At 41.2% G+C, this 23,933-nt stretch overlaps 1 protein-coding gene across 1 annotated transcript in view; it reads right to left on the reverse strand.

The window, feature by feature from the left end:
* The window catches only part of igdcc4 (immunoglobulin superfamily, DCC subclass, member 4), a 48,564-nt gene that overhangs the window by 22,909 nt on the left and 1,722 nt on the right, over window positions 1–23,933 (reverse strand). The window contains exons 2-3 of the mRNA XM_034526790.1: window positions 5,697–6,011; window positions 267–408 (exon numbers count right to left, since the gene is read on the reverse strand). Coding sequence (XP_034382681.1) covers window positions 267–408; window positions 5,697–6,011 — 457 coding nt within the window. The remainder of the gene's footprint in view (window positions 1–266; window positions 409–5,696; window positions 6,012–23,933) is intronic.

Below are 23,933 nucleotides of genomic sequence, written 5' to 3' on the forward strand. Positions count from 1 at the left end.
TTTAAATAAATTAAACTAGAACATAATTTCCCATACTTATCATGTCAATTATATGATGATATGATGTTATTATGTAATGGACAAAGCAAAAATAAAAAGTATCAGAAAAGCAAAAGAATAGATATAACAATATGCACTCCAAATAACTGGGTTGAAGCTGATCAAAGTACTCACATTGTTCATTGATTGTAAATTTAAGAATAGACAGAAGAGCAAATAGAATAATAAGAACATTAAGGTCAACAACAACACATCAAAGGCTTTACCGTGTCTCCTCAGGGACAGCCACTGTGTCCTTTTCCCAGGTAATAACAGGGGTGGGTACTCCCTCAATCTGGCACTGGAAGCGAGCCACTCCCCCAGTAGGCACCGTCTGAGGTGATGGCTCCTGATGGAACTTAGACAGACCTGGGGGTGTAGAGATGATACAAGTGAGGGGGGTATCTATCTTTCCCAGATTTCCCAGAGAATAGACACAAACAGTGGCCCATATATAAATTGCTGTTTGTGCAAATGATCTTTTTTATGATCTATAATGTGTGTCCTCTAGGACAGTTTGTTTGATGTACTAGGTCACACATAATGTGACTGACTGCGATTATCTTAAACACACGGTGTGTACACACACACACACACATACACACACACGAAGTACACCAAATAAAATGGACTGCATAACAAATGCAGCTGGTCACAGAGGAAAAGGAATTGATACACGTATTGTGGGTTCAAGCATTAATACAATATTTAAAACAAGTAATTTCACATGGTTTACTCTAAAACAAAAAACAGCTTAATGAAGTTCAGAATCTGTCCATACTGAATATTGTTTACAGGCAATTTCAGGGATTTAAAACAACACAGTTTTAATTGGTGTAATTTAATTAAAGACTTGTTCTTATACACCTGAATGTCCTGATTAGGAGAAAACAAATGGGGATTTAATCAGGCTTCGCTCGATTATTTCTCTCTCCAGGTGGAGTCTTGGCAGGGCTCCCATTTTCACAGCCTCAACACATTCACACACAGGGGAAAGCGTCCTCCTATAGATTATAGCAAGCACCAGGGGGCAGCAAAGAGCACTGTCTGTGGGCCTCTAACCTCTGACCCCAACAGACTGTTGGAGAGAAGAACAAAAGTGGTTTCATGTCCCAGCTACTTTGCCTGTAGCTCCGACTGAGGAGCAGAGAGTGGGGGGTGGATCAAAGGAGAGCGCAGAGAAAGAACACAGAGAAGGCAACCAGAGGCAAGAAATAAGCAGGAAGGTACCAGAGGGAGAAACTGATATAAGTAGGCTACAAATCCGTAATAAATATGTAGTAAAAGATAAGAAATGACCATGTCACATGCATTTTGTCTTTAGTAAAACATTCTAGTAAATTATCAAGTTATCATTGTCTCCATGTGAAGCTACTCACAGAAATGATTCCAACCAGAGCCTGAAAACACATTATATTTCCCAACGGTGTTACAATTTTAGAGATCCACCTCGCAGAAAGGATAAAGCCGATTCAATCATTTCAAAGCGATACTGCTGCAATACCCAATGGAATAAGTGTGAACAAATTGTACAGCTCCTTTACAATATCTTTCCACAATAGATTAGATGTTGCTGAAGGGTAGAATGTCTTTACCGATATTAATTATTATTATTGACAATTACAGACGGTGCTGCACTGGATCCAACTGATTATGAAAGTGTTTCTTTTGGCAGCAGAGAACGCTCGTTATTTATATACTCGCGTAGCTAGAAATGCGCCTGTTGCAGCACGTCTCTTTGCAGTCAGCCATTAACCACCATACATGGGCAATTTGTAACTATTGCTGCTTTATACATGTTGTGGAAATCCCAAATATGTGAGAAAACCAAACGCCCTCATATCAGGAATATCATCCAAATGCACTCATCAAGCTTTATTCACTGTATCTAGCGAGCCACACATCAGCTGATTCACTACAGTGAATAAATGCATCAAAAGGGTGTTGAAATGACTAAAACTTTTACCGTAGTTCCCCCAACACGCTTGAAAGGGGAGGGGTGAGCAGAGGAGTATTTAGTTGGTTGCAATCTGCCACACACCACTGGATACCACTAAATCTTACGCACCGTTTGGTGTTACACAACTGTTGGTTTATGGGTGTTTTCAAACTTGCAGTCAATCACATGTATTCATCAAAATTTCAAGCAACCCTAATTTTTCAAACCAGATTTCCTCCAAACCACTACAAGCTCGAGGAGACAAAGGGTGGACTATCCGTGATTACCCTAACCCCTGTCACACCAACTGTTAGTCATGGCAACAAACTGGCCATCTGTGTTTTCCTACCGCACGGAGGGAACAAGGTTTTTCAATGAGTACACACAGGCTGGCCGTAGTAGCAGAATGCATTTGATTCATTTCAGAAAAAAACTTGCAACGATTTTCACGTAGTAAGCTTTGCAGAAGTTAATGATTAACCTCCGACACTTCTTGCCATTTCGCAGAAAGATGCCCTCGTGTTATCACACCGCCTGTAACACTGCCAGAAAATGTGTGTGCGTGTGTGTGTGTGTGTGTGTGTGTGTGTGTGTGCGTGCGTGCATGTGTCTAAACTTTGGCTCATGTGTGCCGAGCTACTTGACCTCAGTATTTACTCTAGTGTGGGCCTTGATGCTTGTACATCGACTACATCACTGGATCACTGTGTGCATCTATGTGAACAAGTGTTGGGTGGTGGTGGTGGTGTTGGTGTTGGGGGGGGGGGGTCTGTATGTGAGCGGTGAACAACAGCTGATAAGTGAGAGTGCACATGAGCACACTTTAATGCAAAGGAGGCGGGCGGTGTTCGAAAAGGACACTTTGCCCATGCTGTGATGGAACAATGACGACTGACTGGGCTTCCAACTCCACTCTGTCAAACATAATCATATTAGTCTTTTCCCAGGCCTCTATGAGAGCCCCTTGTAATGAAATTTCATGACAGTGCAGCCCGGCACCGTGACGTTTTTTTCAGAGTAACATTCTCAACAAAAGTTGACATATCAAGACACAGGGCCCAAACAATATGTCCAATTGTTTCCTAGCGACAATGGATTTCTATGCTTAGGCATAGAGCAGTTCCTCAGGCACTGCTTTATGGAAAGTGTGTAACCCATCAAGGCACGAAATAAACATCTCCCCATGTTGCCTTTCTTTGTTTGCTCCCTCTCATTTGTCTTTTTTCATTGCTCCTCTCTCTTCTACCCTTTACCCCAGACCCTCGCTCTGTCTTTGTCCGTTCCTCTATCTATTCCCCACTCTTCGGCCCCACAGATATCCGATTGCAGCGTTTTTAACCCTCCGCTCGTGGAAGCGGATCATTTCCCTGTGACCTCTTTGCTACCCAACTTTCAGGCTGCCTAACAGTGTGAGAACCCAACGAGCATATCCCTAGCCTCAACAGGTATTTGTAATAGCAAATAGGAAAGTGCGTTATGACATTTAAATGTTCCCATTAACAGTACGCAGTCCCTTTTTAGATTTATAAAGGTGCTCAATTCTAACAGTTTTGGTATTCATGTACGTATAGAGTTGGACATTTTCAGTCCGTCGAAGACTGTATGCATTAATATCTGCCTCAAAATAAGAATTCACTCAAATCATGTGAGTTGAAAGAGGCAGAGGTTCACTGGAATGAAAACACCAAGATACGTGCACAAAAAACATGCGCAAAACATCACTCTCTTTCGCTTGAAAATTTAAAAAGAGAATTTTCTACAACGCCATTTGTAAAGAAAGAACAAAAGACAGTAATGCATTAAGTACACATAGCTTGTTTGTATGGAGGAGAGAGCACACTCTGTATGACTATGACATCATCTATTTGACTGTAATGAGGTGCAAAAACTGGTATGAATTAGGAAATATTGACATTCAGCAGTCTCATAATGAGAAAGGTTAATTGGTCTAATTAACATTAAAAGGCTTTCTTTCTCCTGCATCATCATTTACCAGCAGATATGTTTGGAAAATGTACTCTGCCTCTGGCATATTGTAGAGAGAAGACTAAGTTAAGGGGAATTAAATACTGTTCATCCCCATCTAGAGACAGAGCCGGTCTCTTTCACTGTGTCTCGCCCTTCCCCACACATTCACATGATTCTGGCGAGGCCACATGCATCATGTACTGCGACGAGGAAACCGGAGCAGGTGGGTTTCCTAATGTGTTGTCACAGATGTGAACTCTGCTACATTTTGCGGGCGAAGGCGCAGTAGAAAATGAGAATGTCGGTTCAATGTCAATGTTGAGGCAGCTCCGACGCGACCCCTTGCACACTGCTCACATCTATCTCATAGGCCTCTCATCGCGGATTTAATTCAAAAGTGTGTATACACACACGCAGACTGAAGGTCATTCTTAATGGTCTCTTCAGCCTTTCCTTTCACCATCACCGCAAACTCTCTCCAGCCTTTTCCGCCTTTTCACCATTCATCCCACATCCACCCCCTCTTCCAGCTCCTTTAGTCCTTATTGTCCCTCAAACAAGAGATCCTCATAAATAGGCATGTGACAGCTGACAAAAGCAGGGACATCCACAAAGGACACTGACTCATTTTACACAAAGCTAATGACTAAATAAAGACTGCCACTTAAGAGTGAGAGAGAAAGAGGCCTCCTTGGAGGGGCGATTAGAAAGCTCCAGCCTGTGCTCTCGCCCCTCACACCCGCATCTTCCTGTTCATTTCTTTCATTTCCACCCACATTTCCTCCTTTGCTCTGTGTCTTCTAACAGATTTGATTAAAAGTGTGCCTGTCCCCAGGACACTTGTTAGCGCTGGACAAGAGGATAAGTCTCCTATCTGAGGCGAAGGAGAACCAAGTTCATCTCCACCCATGCAAGGAAATTCCAATCACATTTGTGTGTGTGTGTGTGTGTGTGTGTGTACCCAACTGAATGCTTTATATGGATGAATTAATCAAACAAATATTATTTTATAACATCTACCTCTTCTTGCAATTTCAAGCAGTTTGACTGCCCCGACATACAGACACAATAATGCATGTTGTATTGGCAATATTGTAGCTGCAGTACACAGCATTTTCATACGGTATGATCAAATGTTTTCGGGAAGGAGTACCTTCATAATATTAGCTACTTTCTCTCTTATTCCTCGTCATTGTGTCACGCAGTAAGCTAACCTCATAACTTTAGGATTACTTTCAATGAAATAAAAAGACATAACCCAACCCAGCGTAAAAAACAACAAAGATATGCAATTTACAATCATAGAAGAAAAAGCACATCCAAAATGTGAAAAGCTGGAACCAGGAAATTTGGGACAATATTACTTTATAAATGTAGCTTTAATTCTAAATATACTATTAGAAGGGTTGTGAATAAGTTTTCTGTTGGTCAACTAATCGATTCATTTACTATTTTTGTTTTTTAAAGCAGCATTGTTAAACTATCCATCCATCTACCAATGAACTTTCTCTACTTGGGGATTGGAACCTATCACCGCATGCATTGGGTGAAAGGCTGGACACACGCTGGACAAATCACCAATTTATCACGGTGACAGAAAGACAGAAGAAAAAAACACATCAATTACATAATTTTGCGCTTTCAGCTGAATCAGGGCCCTACACTTGCAGCATGCACGGTTTGGTTTTCATTCTTTCTCACTAATCAATACAAACTGCAGGACTTGCAAATGTGTCTGCCGGATACCTACTTGTTAGGAGAACATTTACAGTCCGGCTGGTCAGGGCTCCAAGGGCACTGGCACTCACACAGCTGTAGCCCCCCTCCACACCCCGGAGAGGCTGGCCATCCCGAGAGGTCGGCAGCAGGAGGAGGGATCCGTTGGCCAAATACTGCAGGAAGTCACGCCCCCCCAAAGGCAGAGGCTGGCCATCCTGAAGCCAGGTGATATTGAAAGGTGCATCACTGGCCCCAAGGTTGCAGTCCAGCAGCAGGGGCGAACCTGACTCCAACACGACATGGCTGGGCCCAGCCCCGCAGCTCAGCTCCACCGAAACAGGCTTTGCTGTGTGGGACAAAGACAGAAAAGTGTGTTAACCATGCTCAGCACCTGCACTCGTGTAGGTTAAGGTAATATTTGTTAAAAAAATATATATATATAATATTGTCCAAAAATGTACAATACAAAACTAAGTGTTTTACAATTTCTATTTTTTTTTTTTTTTTTTAACAAAAGGGAATGAAACAAAAGTAAAACCCCAAAACTAAATACATAATAAAACACCGAGTAGAACTAATTAAAATGGCATAAGACAAAAAAGAAAGACAATTATTTTAAAAAAAGCTTTTAAAAAGTGATTTAATAGACAAGACCGAGTTAGCAGCCATGCTCTCCTCAGGCATCTCATTATACAGTTGAAATGCACCAGGCTCCTTTGCCTTTATGTTTGAATTGACCTTGGAACGACGCAACAAAGGATATCAGGGTGCGGGAAGGGATACGGGGCAATAAGAGATCTGATAAACAACTCTCAGGGATTTTCAAGTTATCAAAAACATCTTGAAATCAATTCTAAAAGCATGGGTAGCCAGGATCAGTGAAATGAGATCATGTCTCAGGAGAGGAATGTTTTACCGATGCCAGAGATCAGAGATCCATCCCTTCATACTCAGCTAGTTATGAAGGGGTGGATAATGGTTTCTAGCTTTTGGGGAGAAAGAAATGGTCTAATCCTTGAAATGTTTCTGATGATGAAAGCTGGATTTAACCATTGATTTGACATGTTTGGATAAACTGAGATTTGGATATATTAGAGTTATTAAATAGAACAGTGAACCATATGTTTCGCTGTTTGCACCATCTTGACCAATGTGTTTATTCCTCTCATTTAGGCATTTAGGATTCATGGCCAGCATTGTCTGACAGAAATAAGTAAGTTAAGACTTTAAGAAGAGCAGTTTCAGTATCGGTCTCGAAAACCAGATTGGAATCTTTTTAAGATATTGCTTTTTAAGACATTTTTCTAAAACCGTAGCTAAAAATGGGAGCTTAGAAATAGGCATTAGTGTAGATGGAGACATTGGTATAAATGAGACTGGGTTTTTTCAGCGGTAATTGAAGAATCTGGGGGAGAAGTGAGACTTATGTTTGAGGTCTGCTGGGTAATAAAAAGGAAAGAACTTCTTCCCATTCTAGGTCTGGACTGGTAGTTGTTGATTAAAGTAGAACAATATACAGAGCTTCTCTGTAAACCTCTGGAACCATTGTATTGCTCTGTGAACACAATGACAGCTAAACTATAGATTAGATATTGTGCTGTACTTCTTCGTCAATCAAACTATTCACACATCTGTCGTCATTTGTCACTTTGGACTATTTTTGTATACTTTTTCAATTTCAGCGTTTGGCAATTTGTCATTTTATAGCATGAATTCAATAGAATCAATAGTGTTGCTAGCACAGATTCATATGTGTTGTGCCTTCAAGAGGCATGGTGTTTCAGGGAAAGAGAAGAGGACAGAATCAGAGGAGGAGGAGGAGGAGGAGCTCTGAAAATGAATTGGGTGCAGCGGTATTGATGGGATTTGTATGTCAGCAGCAGGACATTAAAGTATGTGAGAGAGCGGGGAAGTCCTGGAGTGAGACGTTGATGAGCTGGTGTAAGATGAGGGGAGTGCGACATAAACTGCACTCAAAGAAGATGTTGTTGTTCAACCCCAGCAACTTCAACATACTAAAAACTTACAAAACAAAAGTTTGAAAAGGAAGTTGCGAATGATTTGTAAATGAATGCATGCATTTATGGTCTAGCTGAGTATGTTTTAACCCACAACCTGCAGTATCTCTTTTGTTTATATCTCACCTACACAGTTGGTATTGTCTCTGTGTTTTTTCACCCACATTGTTCAACATTCAGTATGGATAGAAGAGGAAAGGAAATAGTTAAAGTTCTTATGAGAAAAGAGAATTAATGAGAAAAAAAAGGAAAGATCAAGAGGGAATTGCCGATGGGAGATAAAAAAGATATTAAAACTTCAAAACTTTAATGGCACGTAAGTAGTTAATTATAGCTGAAAAGGCTGGATGGCATTATACGAAAAATAAGGGTCAATAGTAGCTCTAGGTTGCTCTTACTTACAGTAGACTGCACATAGTGTTCATCATCAGACGTTTCGGTACAGTACAGCAAGTAACACTTGTGATAAAACATCACATATACGTATTCTTATTGTCTGACCTCCTCTATAAACACACATGGCGGCTGATTTATTTGTCCTGCTCTCAAGTGCAGTGGCAATTACTGCAAAGTCAGAGTTCAACTGAACACATTTACACTGATAGTGAAAGCAGAGATGTGTTGGCTGTCGCTAGTCACCCCTCTGTTCGATGAAATACGAATTACTGAACCCGCAAACCACTTTTTTTCCCACTGAAAACCCATGTATATGGATATTTAGTAGTGTTGTTGATGGATTCAGGTCTTTATCTTGACATTTTAATCCAAAGTATTTCAATTCTACATATTTTGTTTGACATTATTATATTATTATATTCATCCATGCACTCTTGTCTCAGAGTTGGAAAGCACATTGCTATCGCGAGACAATCATTAAAACTGATTAACTAGATTTTGTAAGGTGCTGATGTCCACAGAAGATAGAGGAACGTCTTGTACCGTGATGCGTGTGTAACGCTACACTGATTATGGAAAATGAGACCGGCCGCCCGGGTCGCTGAGCCGGTGTTTCGGTTTATCAAGCAACCCTGTTAACTAATTGTTGTAGTTATGACAGCTGTTGGAAATAGAAAAAGAACACGTCGCTGTCATCGTGATGCTGCATTGTTTAGTTTTTCACTACAGTGTCAAAACCTTCTCATATACCATCTATGTTCAAAATACAGGAAACCAGATTTCAACGTTGAGTCTCTTTTAATGACAAGATCGAGGCGGACGCAGTGTTTAGAGCAAGGCACCGCAGGGCATGCTGGGAAATGCCTGGCCGTCGCAAGATCAAAGAGCTGATTGGCTCTTAGTTTTGACAACAAACACCACGTTTTGTAGAAAATCCTATTTGGTGTGATTGTAATACATAAATTGTTGGCTATTAGTCTCTAATCTAAAAACATATCGTGTGTGATTGGTGATAATAAAGTTTACTTATACAACACATAACGAGCATCAAAGTGTTTCACAGGCAGACATAAAAAGAACAAAGGATAGAATACAATGCAGATACACGCAAGTACCACATAAATATATATTTACAAACACACGTGAATACATTTTAACGAAGTCTACAAACCACAAGTAGCCTACAGATCAGATTTAACAGGATGTAACCGTTTCTTTGACTTCCTGTGTGTTCTTTGAAGGCGGCTGAAAACGGTCCGACTTGGCCGGAGTTTCTTGTCAATGCCCCTTGCTGCTGCCGCCTGCTCTCGGCCACTTTCCAGGCATCTCAAATGAGCCTAATAAGTGAAACAGTAGACATTTGCTGGTTTGTTGGCTGTTTTAAATCTGTTCATTTAAAACGTAATTGTATTGCTGCAAATCAAAGAGGAAGATGTTTGTGATGTTGTCATTAGGGGAAATACACAATCAAGGCAACAAGAAAAAGAAAATTGTTTTTCAGACCAAATGCAACCAGCCAAGAACACACATGTGAAATAATTGAGGTAATTAGAATTCCATCCATCCATCCATCCATTTTCAATACCGCTTATCCTCATTAGGGTCGCGGGGGCGCTGGAGCCTATCCCAGCTGACATAGGGCGAAGGCAGGGGACACCCTGGACAGGCCGCCAGTCCTTAATAAGTAAAAGACAATCACTTTTGTTTGAGATATGTAAACAGTGGCACACTCAAGGAGTAAAAATAGCCAAATAATTGACACGATGCGTTTAGAAAAGTTAAACACGTATTAGTTTTTAAGAATACTTATCCATTTATGTTGTCACTTCATTAGAACATCACAAACACCTTTCTCATTGATTTGCAGCGCCACAATGACGTTTTGAATTCACAGATTTTAAAAAGCCTATTTGTGTTGGAGACCACAAAAGAAAAAGTTGACGTTAGACTGTATATGAGAGCGTTTTTTACACTGTAATGAAAAATGAAACAATGCAGCATTCACAAGGACAGCGACGTGTTCTCTTTCTATATTCAACAGCTATCATAACTACATCAACCCCAGACGCATTTGGCTGTAAGTCGGCAGTTATCAGAGTCGCTTTTAGGCGAACTACCGTTGCCTCTCCGATGTCAGAAATGGCTGACGTTTTACTACATTTTGGACGCCGTGCCTTGAAGTTCCTTTTACAAGTGAAGACATTATTAGATATATATGAGCATTTTTCTGGCATTGCAAATTTGCAATTCTGACACTCCGCTGAGAAAAACCTAACGTCAAGAGATGTAAATGATCTGCCTGAACAAACACAGACTGTATGTAAGAATGATACTTTACAGTTACAGTATTAAGTCACTTAAAATGTCTTTTCCATTAAGTCATTTGTACATGCATGTAATACCATTTTAATTTCTCCTCTACTTTCCACACACACACACACGCGCGCACACACACACACACACACATAGGCGGGTGTATTTCAGCTCTTTCTCCAGTGTTGGATTAATTAAGTTAATGGGAGATGGAATTTTTTTCCTTGATTAAATGAGGCTTGACCAAGGGTTCACTTCCTGATGAAGAGCCTGGGTGATGCTGAGAAAGACTGCACAGCGCCGATACTGAAACTGCTCTCTATACACACATGCACCCAAAACCCATACAAACAGAGACACACAGGTGAAGAACACTAGATCACACTCCTAATCTTGCAGGAACAAAAAGACTACTGTGCAAGCGCGCCAACAAACACCTCCCCATGCTCCTCTCCCTCACTCTCATTTCAACTAATTAGGTCTCATTAAGTCATTAAAACGTTAGCAGCCATTTCCCAGATCACTGCCAATGGTTTCAGTTGATGAGAGCTGGGGATCGTTCCGCATTGGATATGGAAGCCATTACGTCTCACAAAACTGGTGGAGACATGTGATGACGAACATGCAAATCGAGAAGAAAAAAAACAGGAAAAACACTATTTTTCTTTTAGGGTAAGACAAACTTTTATAATAAGATGAAATAAATGATTGGTTAAAAGATTTCCTGTAACAGTAAAGTCCGGTTACAGGACTAGCATGACTTGCTATCCTTAAAAAAGACTTGGCATGGTAAGCACATCATATTTCAAGTCGTGGCGATTATATCTAGGAATAAAAACACTTGATACTGAGACACACATTTGCACCAGAAAGCTTGACATGCCCTAGATTTGTAGTCATGTGCAGCAAACACACACGCATACACACATATTCACACCCTGATATGTACCCACACACTCATTACAACACACACGCATGCACGCCCACAGATTAACTGCCCGTGTCTCATAAGGACACATTGTGGTAAATGGGGGTGGTGGGATGTGGGGCATTTTGCCACTTTACTGTAAAAGTTGGGAGCTGCTGGAAATGACAGGGTGGACTCTGGGATGTAGGAGCAGCTGTGCGGTTTCACTGAGCTCTAGTGAATGGATTGTGATGGCACTGCGCCGAGAGGTTCATAGCTTACTCTAAGTAGACAGAGGACAGTGGTGTACACAACGGTGAAGAAGATGAATTAAAGCACAACCGACTGCAGGAAAATATGGACAAAACAATTGGGACCGTCTTGGGGTGGGATCAAGGCACCCACGACACCAAATCAGACCAAGGGTGTAAAATGGGGGGGGCCAATGGACCCTTCCCCCTTTTCCTACTCCCTACTTCCAGGGCCGTTGTTCCGACCACACCGATATTTCAACTCTGCCTTGATTTTTTGAAAGTTCTGTGACTACATCGTGCACAGTTGTGACACGATTGCAGTGACAAACTCTGTTTACAGACAGACTTATTATGTACGTATAGACCTAGCAAAGATCTGAAAACTGCTTCTGTGGTAGTTCCTGCTCCAGAAGGTGTATCCAGGACCACATTTTGCAACGATGAATCACACAGACAGACAGAGGGTGAAAACAATACCAGCGTTTTTGTCACGGCTGGTAAAGAAGCGAACCTCAAATAAATGTTACAGTGTGCCTGTCGCCAATAAGTGACGATTTTGACAACGTATCTGCATTCGTAATAGCTTTTTTCATTGGGCCAATAACAGTAATGTGGATAAAGAATCCCCAAGATTTTGTAAGATTAAATCACATGTCTAGTGTACCTACCGCTATAAATCAGGTGAATAAATGGATTGATTAAAGACTGATTTGTAGCCCTATTCACAATAAAATAAGAAAGAGGACGAGGAGGAGTAGAGTGATCCAACTCAGTTAATATTTTAACCGGCCCTGCTCAATATCAACAGAGCCAGCTCAGGTTTCTACAGTCTGTAAAGTAAACCTAAACAATACCTCTGGCCCTTCTAGAACTACAGATACACAAACAAGGCTCGCTTAAAAGAGTCCAAATTAGTGCGTCATATATGTATATATTTACTTCATGTTCAGAGAGATGTTCAGAGAGATGTGAGAAGTGTGTGTTATTATTATTATTATTATTATTATTATTATTATTAATATTGTGTGTGACATAATATGATTTATTTGAAAGATGATAAATGATCCTATTAATTTATTGCCCAGCCTTACACAAAGTAAAGCTGAGATTCATGGGAATAGTCTTTAATGTAACCATTCATATATCAAAGTATTGGACAAATGTATAGAAGATGGCTGCGCTATATGTGAAAAGTTAAGGATTCCCAATACAATAGTCAGAGCATTAAAGGAACAGTGTGTTACCCCCTCGGGTAAACACTGTTGGCTCGGTCATCACTGTTGCTGTGTTTGCACTGCTAGCCGCTAGCCACCGGCTCAGCAGTCAATGTGCTGAAAGCCTTGTGGAAGCAATGGAGATGCATTGAATGTAGTATTGAGCGCCTCTAAGGGATCACCAAAGCTATTACAATTTGTCCTGAATTCAGTCCAAGTCTGAACCAAATTGGTGGAACGATCAACAGACCGACATCGCCAACCACAGAGCGACACTGCGAGCACGGCTAACAACTGGTACAAGTAGGCCTACTACAGTGTAGCATTACCAATCGCCAAGTGAAGCTGAAACAGGTCACAAACAAGAGATGGAAAGAAAGGATACTAAAGAAAGAAAGAAACCCAGGGAATTAAAGAATGAAATACAGGACTGAACAGTGCAGATAAGATTGGGGCAGCCTCGAGACTCAATTGACAGAGAGCATCGAAATGTGATTATAGATGCTTTTGTGAAGAGGGACTGCTGAAGCACTCAAAAGCAGTGATAACCAGATTGCCTTGTACCTCCTACTAAATTATTATTGCTACGAGTTGTTCCTGAATGATGTCGCAATGTACATGTAAGTAGGTAGTACTTGTCTCACATAAAACAGCGTAGTCGGACATCACAATGCACTGAAACCTAAATACAGGCTGAGTGGACCGGGTCAGATGGTCTGAATGACAGCACTCTGCCATTTACTGCAGGATAACTCCTCCTGTGTGTGTGTGTGTGTGTGTGTGTGTGTGTGTGTGTGTGTGTTGTGTGGAAAGCCACAATTCAAACCTTTGTTTGCTAATTCAATCACCTTACATTGATAACAACAACGTAAAAATAAATACCCCAGGCACTTACACATGCTTGCGGCTAAAAACTATCCGGTGTGTGATTTAATCGATATTTCGAAGCCACAGTTGGGTTGATCTCAGCAAAGAAGCAGCTAGCGATTAACCCTGCAGGGAGGAAGGGGCTCTCAGGTTTCGGGTTCGCAGGTGGAAATGCCCGTGCGATAACAAGAAACCGTCCCACCGATGGCCGCTCCTCACTAAAAACGAAATATTTTGGATTTTATCAAGTGGGCTTTCCACGTTAAAAAGAAAAGTAATGTAAATCGTCATCAGGAGTCTGAAACATGCTACACAATTAATCCTCTTGATGAGTCTGATGGCAAATAAAACTCTCTGTTTACTTGTTAAGCAAAGCTTTTTCCACAGGGCTCAAGATTTCACTGACTCCACAGTGAGGATGTGACTCACTCCACAATCTGAACAGCTGCCGTGTCAGGTGTTAACTGTTCAAGCTGTGTTTCCTCCCATGACGATACAGCAGGGTTCTTCTCACACCCTGTCATCTTAACCACAAAAACACTCACTCTCAGAAAGCTGATACAATGAATCAAAGGGTTTTTCTTTTTTCAGACTTGGAGTGCATTGGAGAGTTGACTGAGTTTACACGTTTTGACAGGGATGCAATATTAATACTTGCTTTATTAATGTGACTTTTTCAGACAGTTTGAAGTATCTTTCTTAATTGAATATTCTGTCACTGGCCTCGAGATAAAATGTCACATTGGAAATCTTTACCTCACCATGAAAACAAACAAATATTAATTACGATCATCTAATTACTTCCCAAATGCACATTATTGATATTTCATAAAGGTCTTCTATACGATAGTCAGAGCATAACTAGCGCATCAATCAACTATTTACTATTCACTACAGATCACAGTGCAATAATGTCGACCTGAGCAGAGAATTAAGCCACTCTCCCTTTGTGTGTGTGTGTCGTAATCAAAGCCTCTCTGTGCACACTGTTTGCCAGGCCGGTGTGCATGTGAGCGTTGCCTCCCTGGCTAACTCACGTCTGCACCGCCCTCAAACTGACGGTTACAGCTGATACAGCCGTCTCGACCCCAGGCATTGCCACGGAGGCGTAACACCCAACCTCTGGGAGCCATCCCCCCAGGTTAACACTAGCACTGTAAGCATCGTTATCTGCGAGCCGCCGGCTCGGCCGTTGCCATGTGGAGCGATGTGTCTATGCAATAGATATGCTCTGAGTTTTTAATTCAATAGGTCTATAAAGTAATTAAAAGTGAAAAATCCCATCACCGTTTCCATAAGCCCAAGTTGACATATTCAAATTTCTTGCATTGTCCAACCAGTGAAAATCCCAAAGATCTTTAATTTACTATCATATAATAATTAAATATCCAGCAAAAAATCACATTTGAGAAGTTGGAACCAGTGGATTATGGGCTTTTTAAGAAATTACTCTGCATTACTTCAGTACATGTTACCCAAACTTGTGTAATGATTTGTCAACCTGCCTTTGCACCTATCACGCTACTTAGATACAATAGCTCTACTTTCCAACATCTAATATGAAAGGTTTCCATGTTTTGCATCGAGTAATGAATCATTGAGTTGACATTTACGACCACCACAATCATACAGTAGCTTTCTTCTCAAAGCCAGCAAATAACAAATGGCATGAAAGTGTGGAATGAAAAAAAGTTGATTTGTGGTGAGACAAGCATGGCTCCTGTGTCCCACTGAATGAGTGTGAACAACAGGAGGGGAGAAAGGGAGCGGAGCAGAGCAGAGAGCGAGGGATTGGGAATGAGGGGGGGGGGGGGGGGCGTACCAGTGCAGTCCCTCGTGCCTCCTGCTCTATGTACAGTGCTCATTCATCCCAGTCTGGCTTCCTCCAATCACAGAGTGTTCCTGCATGCAGGGCCTCCCAGCAGCATGGGGCCTCCACATGGCCATGTCAAGAGCCAGGCCCACTTGCATGAGTCAACAAAGCAGACAATAAAACTAACATGGGAGTAACACTGGAGATCCAAATCAGAATATATTTGTTCACGCAGCAGCGCAAGGAATTTACAGGCATTGCTGCTGGTGATATTGGTACATCGATGGTACACTGGTTATGTAAAGGTTCCCAGAATCTGGAGAAAAACGCAGGACAATAGGACACACTGGAAGGTATTATATGGAAAACATTCTCCTCTTACTCAACGCTTTGAAGTGAGGCACATGTACGTTATTATGCTCATATGCAAGGGTCAGAGTTGAGAATCTCCAACAAGGTCAGAATGATGAATGAGACTGCTATGCGACACTACCTGGCACATGCACTCAAGAAGGGCATACTCCAATGAGGGAGTATTATTAAGCTCACAATGGGGGTCACAATAATGACATGTTCCATCACTGATGTGAGAGAGCTGTGCTGTGATCTTTGTGTAATATACTGCATCTGAATGAGATGTAAAGGGTGAGCGTACTCAGTATAAAAGCACACAATGTTCCAATGTCTGTATTGGAGGACGGTTAAATTAAATATGAGTAATCCAGGGACCAAGGTACAATATACTGCTGCACTAAATCAGGCAGTCCTCTTTTGACTCATATGCATTGACATTTCCCGTACTGCCTTTTCCCCTCTGCAAACCACAAATCGGTAGATGCATAGCCCACGTCTTCCCACCTGCACGGCCAGCTTCAGTGTAACTCCTCTGCACTCATGTGAGCGAGCAGAGGAATGGAAGGAATGTGAATGCAGGTTAGTTGATCAAGTGAGCGCCGTCAGACTGCTGCTTCTTAAACAAAAGCACACACGCATACAAAGATAGAGCTACACTGGTAGAATAAAAAGCCCAGGCAATGAAATCAAGTGAGACATCATGTTGAACCAGCTATATAGAGCTTACCAGTGTGATACGTTGACTTATTACTGATTGAATGCTACTTCAAAAATCCCTGAGTAAATGTGTGTCATGACAGCATAACCACTAGCACAAGGCGCTGGTTGTCTGCCTCCCTTTGATGTTCGGTAACCTCATTCCACGAAATATTTCTGCAGCTTCAACATGAATATCACGTTCAACACTACCACCGCTGTCAGGGGAGTATACAGATTAAACAAGAGCTGGGATTCATAGAAGGTTATTATTAGGTCGTCGATTGCATTTAGCGCTTGCTTGCTTTCTTGGATAACATACTGTATAAAATACTGAATACCACCTTCTGTACAGCAGCGCCGCTACTCTGAGCATCCGCTCAAATCCCATCATGTAATGTTATCAATTACACTATGTGGAAAACCTCAATTACCTAGTGAGCCAACAGGAGGAAATAGTTGTATTCCATCTGAGTTGCGTCATTGCAGCAGTAATATCAATTTGTGCTACTGGGATCAAAGACTTAACAGCCAGCCAAATGACCAAAGACTTGGAAACATTTGATCTCCGTACGCAATAGAGGTGCAACACAATCTGCAATGGGAATTCTCTGTTACGGCTCAAGTGTGAGCAAAAGCAGTAACATTGCTGGTGAAGGCACACTCAAGATTACAGTGCTCCGACATGACATTTTTTGTATACACTGCTGAGGTGAAGCTTTTACTCTGAAATGTGACTTTTTCGAGCAATGCAAGCGACACTACTTTTGGAACAATAGTTGGATATTGGTGTGCTGGCCAAGTTAAAGCACAACTCTTCAGAAGGCAAGATAGTTCAGCAGCACATTGCAATCCAGAATATCTCACCTTGGTACCGAGCTTGTCTTGAGGGCCACATTCCAAATACCATTGAAGCAGCTCTGTAACCCTCCTGTCAAATGGAACGTTTCCCATCACTGAGACCCACGTGTGAATGCCAAACGATATTAGCTGTGAAATGTTCCATACCTAAAAATAGTTGATATTAAAAAAAAAAGTATCATTTTGCAATACAATAAAAAAAACAGAGGAAGAAAAATCAGGAAATGTACCGGTAATGTCTATTGTGTTTAAATATATTATTTTGGTTACTATCATAGCATCTGTCAAAGGTTTTGGATGGGGAAAAAATATATATTTATTTTTACCAAAGATCCAACGCAGGCTAGTTATAAATATGTGTACAGTAATGCCTATACTTAACGCAACATGCAACTCCTTAGCTCACAAGGTTTTATTTTCAGATATTTGTAAGTGGTTGTATTCACCCCAGAAATAAAAATAAAAAAACTAACAAAACAAATACAACACGGCGCTTTGAACATCCCGAGAGAGCAAATTATTTGAATTTGTTGCAGACTAAATCGAGCTCGAGACTTCCTCTCCTTTCATACAAACACTTCTGTGCTTAAGATTCCCTCCCTGGCAGCATGAATAGGTGTGCACACAGGGCACCATACAAATCAACATATTCCCTGCACAAATATACCCAGCTGAAACTCAGCCCAGGGCATCTTTAAATAATATGCATCCTAATTTAGCGTGCAGTCTCTGGGGAGGGGATCAAGATGCACTCACAAATCGCAGCTGACACACCCACGCGTGTACACACAGGCAAGCACACGGGGTGAATGTACCCCAACAAACACACACTTAATTTACCGCTAATGCGTAATGAGCTATTCCACACAGGCGCTGCTGGCCAACAAACTCTGGTTTTATGTCTCAAGAGATATTTGTATGCTCACAGAAGAAGAAGGCTGCAATTATTTTGTGTTCAAACAAGGCTAACAAAACATAGCCGTTAAAAGTACAATTCACAGAAGTATACTACTTATACATCAATTAAAGTAGAAACGCAATTACATGAAGTCATTAAAGAGGAGATCTCTTTAATCTCCGACAGAACATGAAAGAACGGAAGCTGAGAATGAGTGTAATGTATTTTCCTCCACACTTGTCCACATTAGACCCTTAGAGCCATTACACCCTGATATAAGACACACGAAGCAGTAACAAAGGTTGATGCAAGTAGTTCAACAGACCGCATACATCCCTCCACAAATCCAATGTTTAATATTCTGTAGCTGCCACTATACGGGAGGTTGAACAGCTGGCCCTCTGCTGTAGACACAACAAACTGGAGCTGAGCACACTCTCGACATTAGTCTACAGATAACAACAGAGTTCAGGAGGAGACATGGAGGTCGACTCTTAGGGGACCGAAAGGGGGAGACCAACGTTGACTCCACTTTCCGAAAGTGGAAAAGGAAGTTCAGCTTACCGGAGGGGCTGTTTATTTAGTTCTATGTGACATTTTTTATTTTTCTATGGTTATTTTGACATCTATTTGTCGTTTAGATTGCCGCTCTATGTTCGTTTGTGAGTTACAGTTTGAGACAGTGGCATCTGCTTCTTTATGCATGCATATTTGACTGAAAACTGGACCCATGACCTTTTAGTCCTGATACCACTTTGATACCAAGTATGGGAAGCTGTAGAATGAAGGATAACCTCCAAAAAATACCACTAGCGTACTAATGGCTGGTGGACTGGCGCAACAGCATCTAATTATTCGACTAAAGCAGTCAGCAGGGAGACAACTAGCGCCAGAAACAAAACAAATAACACAAGCTTTAAAGGACCTTTTCATTTCTGAGCCAGAATTTCTTCTCCATATTTGGATTTCCGATAGAGTCCAATAGACAGGAGTATTGGAGATGCCATAAAACGTGGTGAAATGTGGGATGCCCATGTTTCTGCTGTAGATGTTACACAGTGCTCCCCATAAGAACGTGTCTGAAGGAAAGGAAAGGAAAGGAAAGGAAAGGCGTGTTGCTACTGACAGCTCTTGCTCCACTTTCTATTCAAATGTTCTGCTTCTATAATGAGACAATTGAATGCACTTGTTATCCCACAGGTTTGAGTTAGTATCTTCTCTGAACGGTCCCACAATCAATTATTTATCAACACACACATGTCAGCAGTGTTTGGCCGTCCCCGGCTCGAAGGCAACATAATGGAGGTAAACAGAAGCAAAGTTGAAGTCGAAAGAGAAATGCTGCAAACTTTGTGCATTTTGTGGGAAAACTTTAGCTTTAATCTCCATGACAAAAAAAACCTTATTCAGACTTTCTTTTTAGTGATACTATTTGTAACACACCAACCTCACTACATCCAAAATATCATCATCTGACACCGTGCCAAGCCGAAAATGTAACCCATTGTGTAACTTTACATCTGCAGCATATTTAGAGTGGACTTTGCCCCACAGTGCCCTCGTGTAGCGCGTGGAATAAATGGTTGACTCAAAGAAACATGTCCCTCCCACCACCATGCCTAACATTGCACAGGGTCACTCACTCAGCAGTACGTTTCCTAGAGCTGTGTTCCTCGAGTGTTCAGTCGAAATATTAACTGCGTATGAAACAAGCTGCTGAGATGACCTGAGAATATTAGAGGACTGTGTTTGCCTTAAGCAGAAGCTACATGTTTAGTTGTAGAGTTATATATATCAATTTCGCAATAAAATAATGTCATTTAATTCCTCCTAGAGCCAAAATCCCACTAAATAGTAGTCTGAGGTGATTTCAAAGCGAGCTAAAAACAAGACATCAGCAGTGTGGTGATACTAAGAGCATGTGAGCAAATGTTGGTGATTTAGATTAATTTTGAATGAAGGTCATCATAGTATTCACTTTCGCTAAACTGGGTGACACTGTGTTCAAATATACAAAGCTTGTGGTTGGCCATTTGTCCCCTTACATTTATCTTACTTTCATCTACAGATTTACCCAAAGTACACATTATCTTTTCACTAGACTACATTATAACTGTGTTTGTCTGTGTAGGTGTAACATTACAAGTTAACACAGGGAGGGGGAAGCTGTGATAAACAATTAATGTAGTCAGAGACACATGAATATAACTGCAGATTTTCCTTTTCAACGGTTCCTGGCGTTTCTTGCTTCAGTGTCCACATTTCTCCTCAGTCGTTAATTCACAGGCTCCTGAATTTCCTTCAGTTTAATTTCACAATGTGAAAATAAATAGAATGCACAGCCAGAAGAAAACGCCATCGGGGCTTATAAAAACACTGGCAATAAAGATCAGTCAGGTTTATTCTGGCTTCGTAAACCCTGTAACATGTTAGCAACCAGGCAATAAAAAGGTTTATTTGGTGAAAAGGACAAAAAGTAGAAAAGCTGATTTTAATCCTAGCACTTTGCTGGACATATTTGTTGTCGAGTTTGACCTTTAAAGCAATTAGACTCTATTTCAACTTGACTGTTTCTCATAGCATTGTTTTCATCCGCAGCAGGAGGCTTAAATGAATTTGAACCTCGGCCCATGCTTGCGACCCCTAACAACTTGGTCTTAGGGGTCGCAAGCATTGACATTGTTTTTAGACAAACTGCTCCAGCTTAGTTTCTTCTTCCTGGTTGAGCGTGTTTAATCTATGATACCACCGGGAATGTGTGAGAATCAACGTGCATATGGGCAGCTAAGTGGCTTTCCATGTGGCTTTTGTAAGTTCTCTCTGTATCTGCCCACTGCTCTCCTGCTGACACCGTGGTTTCATCCCATCGAAATGCAGAATAAGCAGTTCAAAGAACGGATGCTACTTGGTACGGGGAAATAAATTAATGTGAAGTACTTTTCCTTTCAATCAATGCATATCACACTATGCATCCCAACCGTGTAACTGCATAAGCTGGATATAGTGCAGAAGAGCACCATATGAGCTCAATCAACACCCACATGCACAAAGGAGTGCATGTGACAGAATGTTAATGCAAACAGTAAACAGTAATTGGGTGGATCAATGGAGAATGATCTTGTGACATTGTCAGTCAGTGTAAAACCAATGTGTCACCCTGCAACTGTTGCAGTGTTTACAATTCTCATGTGCATATAAAAAGGCCAAAGGCGTTGCAATAATCCGATTAATTTGCTCATAAAGTCTTGGAGTGATGCAGATGTTTTCTTTTATTATGTCCATTAATAACTATGGAGCGTAAACCAGTGGCGGCCGAGGGGTGGCAAGGGAGGGGGAACGGTCCTCTCACGCGGCGCGTCAGCATAATACGGGAGGATTCTGTGTGGTGTTTCTAAACATCTTTGTACTCCTTGAAATTAAAGCTGTATTTTTGTATTTTTCAGGACAACTATAGCCTATTTGAAGAACAACGATTCGTATAACACATATGTATATACAGATTAAAAAAGGATTGTTGTGGAACTCAAATTGTTAACTATACTGGTATTAGTCTGTGCACAAGCAGGCAATTAGTAACATTAACTGTTAATATCAATATCCAGGATGCAATTCCTTTTGACATTGTTACAACAGCATATAATACTTCTCTCTACTGATTCTTGTGTGCTGCCATAAGATTTTCAGTGGCCCCATCTGTGCACCCCTGTGGACCGTTAGTGGGAGCGCCACTGCTGTGAACACACACTCAGGCACTTTTGTTTAATTCATTCGCTCGCGATATGTTAAGTGAAGTTGACATACTTTCATTTGATCTTCAGAATGGACAAAACAAGCTCTTTGTTTGTGGATGTAGCAATGGCCCTTGCCTTCAAATTTGCCCCACCACCACCCGCTAATTCATCCATGTCCCACAATCCCCTCCCCCCCCCCCCCCCCACCCGTCAGTTCCCACAACTACCAACAACCGCAACATTCATGCTCCACTTTCTAAACCCAACAAAACGCTAACACAGAGAAACATGCACACCCCGAGTCACCCTTAATGACTGTTGTTTACGGGTCTTAATGACTGATAACAATGCTCAGGAATTATTTAGTGATACCACATGCATGATGCTGCAGCCAGGGTTTGATGAGAGATACACATGTGGCCTCTCCTCTGAAGCAAGGCACGTTTAGATGACACTTCCCGAAGGTCTAAACGGATGTTAGTCTATGATTTGTTTAATGTTCTTTTAGTCATTTCTGTAATTGAGATGTTCGATAAATTCCGAGGCTTTTTAGACGGCGACAAAAACGTCAAAAGCGTTTGAAACCAACTTTCATCGATGAATCTCACAGGGCAAATAAATCAATTTCCACTCCACTCTTATCACAGACAATCTCCATCACTACCGCCATTTACCTGCATGAGATTTCATCATCTGGATGTGATCGCCCCCAGTATGGCACTCACTCTCCTGTCAGGAGGATCTCAAGGGGAGTGATTCCTTATAGTCTCTGCTGGAGTCTGCGGGGCATAGTAATCTAACTCTATATAAATTGTACCCTCTGACCTTCTACCATTATATCAGATGGAAGTCGAGGAGGCATACCTCTAGTTGCCTCCCTTTTAAGTCCTATATATGCATAATTGAACAATGAATAATGGGACTCCTGATACAATTACAGTATATATCAGAGGGAGGTGGTGTCTTTATGGATGTGCAAAACTACTTTTGAGTTTCTGATATATTAGTTCCGCCACTTTTGACCGGCATATCAATTCTTGTGCACGATATTTCTTTATTTCTCATCATGGTGTCGGAAGCGAAATTACTGCAGAGTATGTCATACCAGAGTTGCAGCAGCAAGCAAAAATGCATGCAGGAAATCTCCAGACACAAGAGAAGGATAAAGTACTCAGTGAAAAAAACTTAAATAATGCAGCACTACACACTAAACCGACACATAATGGGTTGCACTAAACACAACCCCGCTGGCTGATGAGTGAGCCAAAGGGCTGTGGTAAGCAGTTTGCTCTTCTATGTGTGTGTTTATGTGTTACAGGAAGAGAGGCGACACCCACTAACAACATTACAGTACAATGTTTATCTGTAAGGGTTCAAGGGACATTCATCAGCATTGTGCATCACATGCAGGGTTGCTCAACGAAATGCAGTTGTAGCCCATTTGTTACACAACAAAAATATGACAACGAATACAGCTTCCAAAACGGGGCGCTTTAAAACTGGACAACGCCTTGTGTCTTATTTGCATGAGCTATAACGTATTCCATAGGAAATGGTAGACATAACAGGTAATGGGCACAGGTATAGTCAAAGGTAATCCAATTGTATCTGATCTCTGATCAGGAAATGTTACGATTAAAAGATACATTTATTCCAGTTCACTTAATTTGGGGCCTATGATCCACAACAATTGGGTGGCAATTCAAAGTGGGGCAGCAACTAACAATTTTTTTCTAATTGATTAAGCCGCCAATTATTTTCTTGATTCACATATGAATTGAATGTCAGAAACCAATGTGGCGACATGTGGTAAATAAGCACTTTTCTCACATGTGAGAAGTTGGAGCCACAGAACATTTGTCATTTTTGCTCGAAAAAAAAAAAAGACTGAAGCAATTCATAAATGATCAAAATAGTTACTCACTAATTTTATTGATGGAATTCTA

This window comes from Cyclopterus lumpus, chromosome 3, assembly GCF_009769545.1.
Source record: "Cyclopterus lumpus isolate fCycLum1 chromosome 3, fCycLum1.pri, whole genome shotgun sequence".
Lineage (NCBI taxonomy): Eukaryota > Metazoa > Chordata > Actinopteri > Perciformes > Cyclopteridae > Cyclopterus > Cyclopterus lumpus.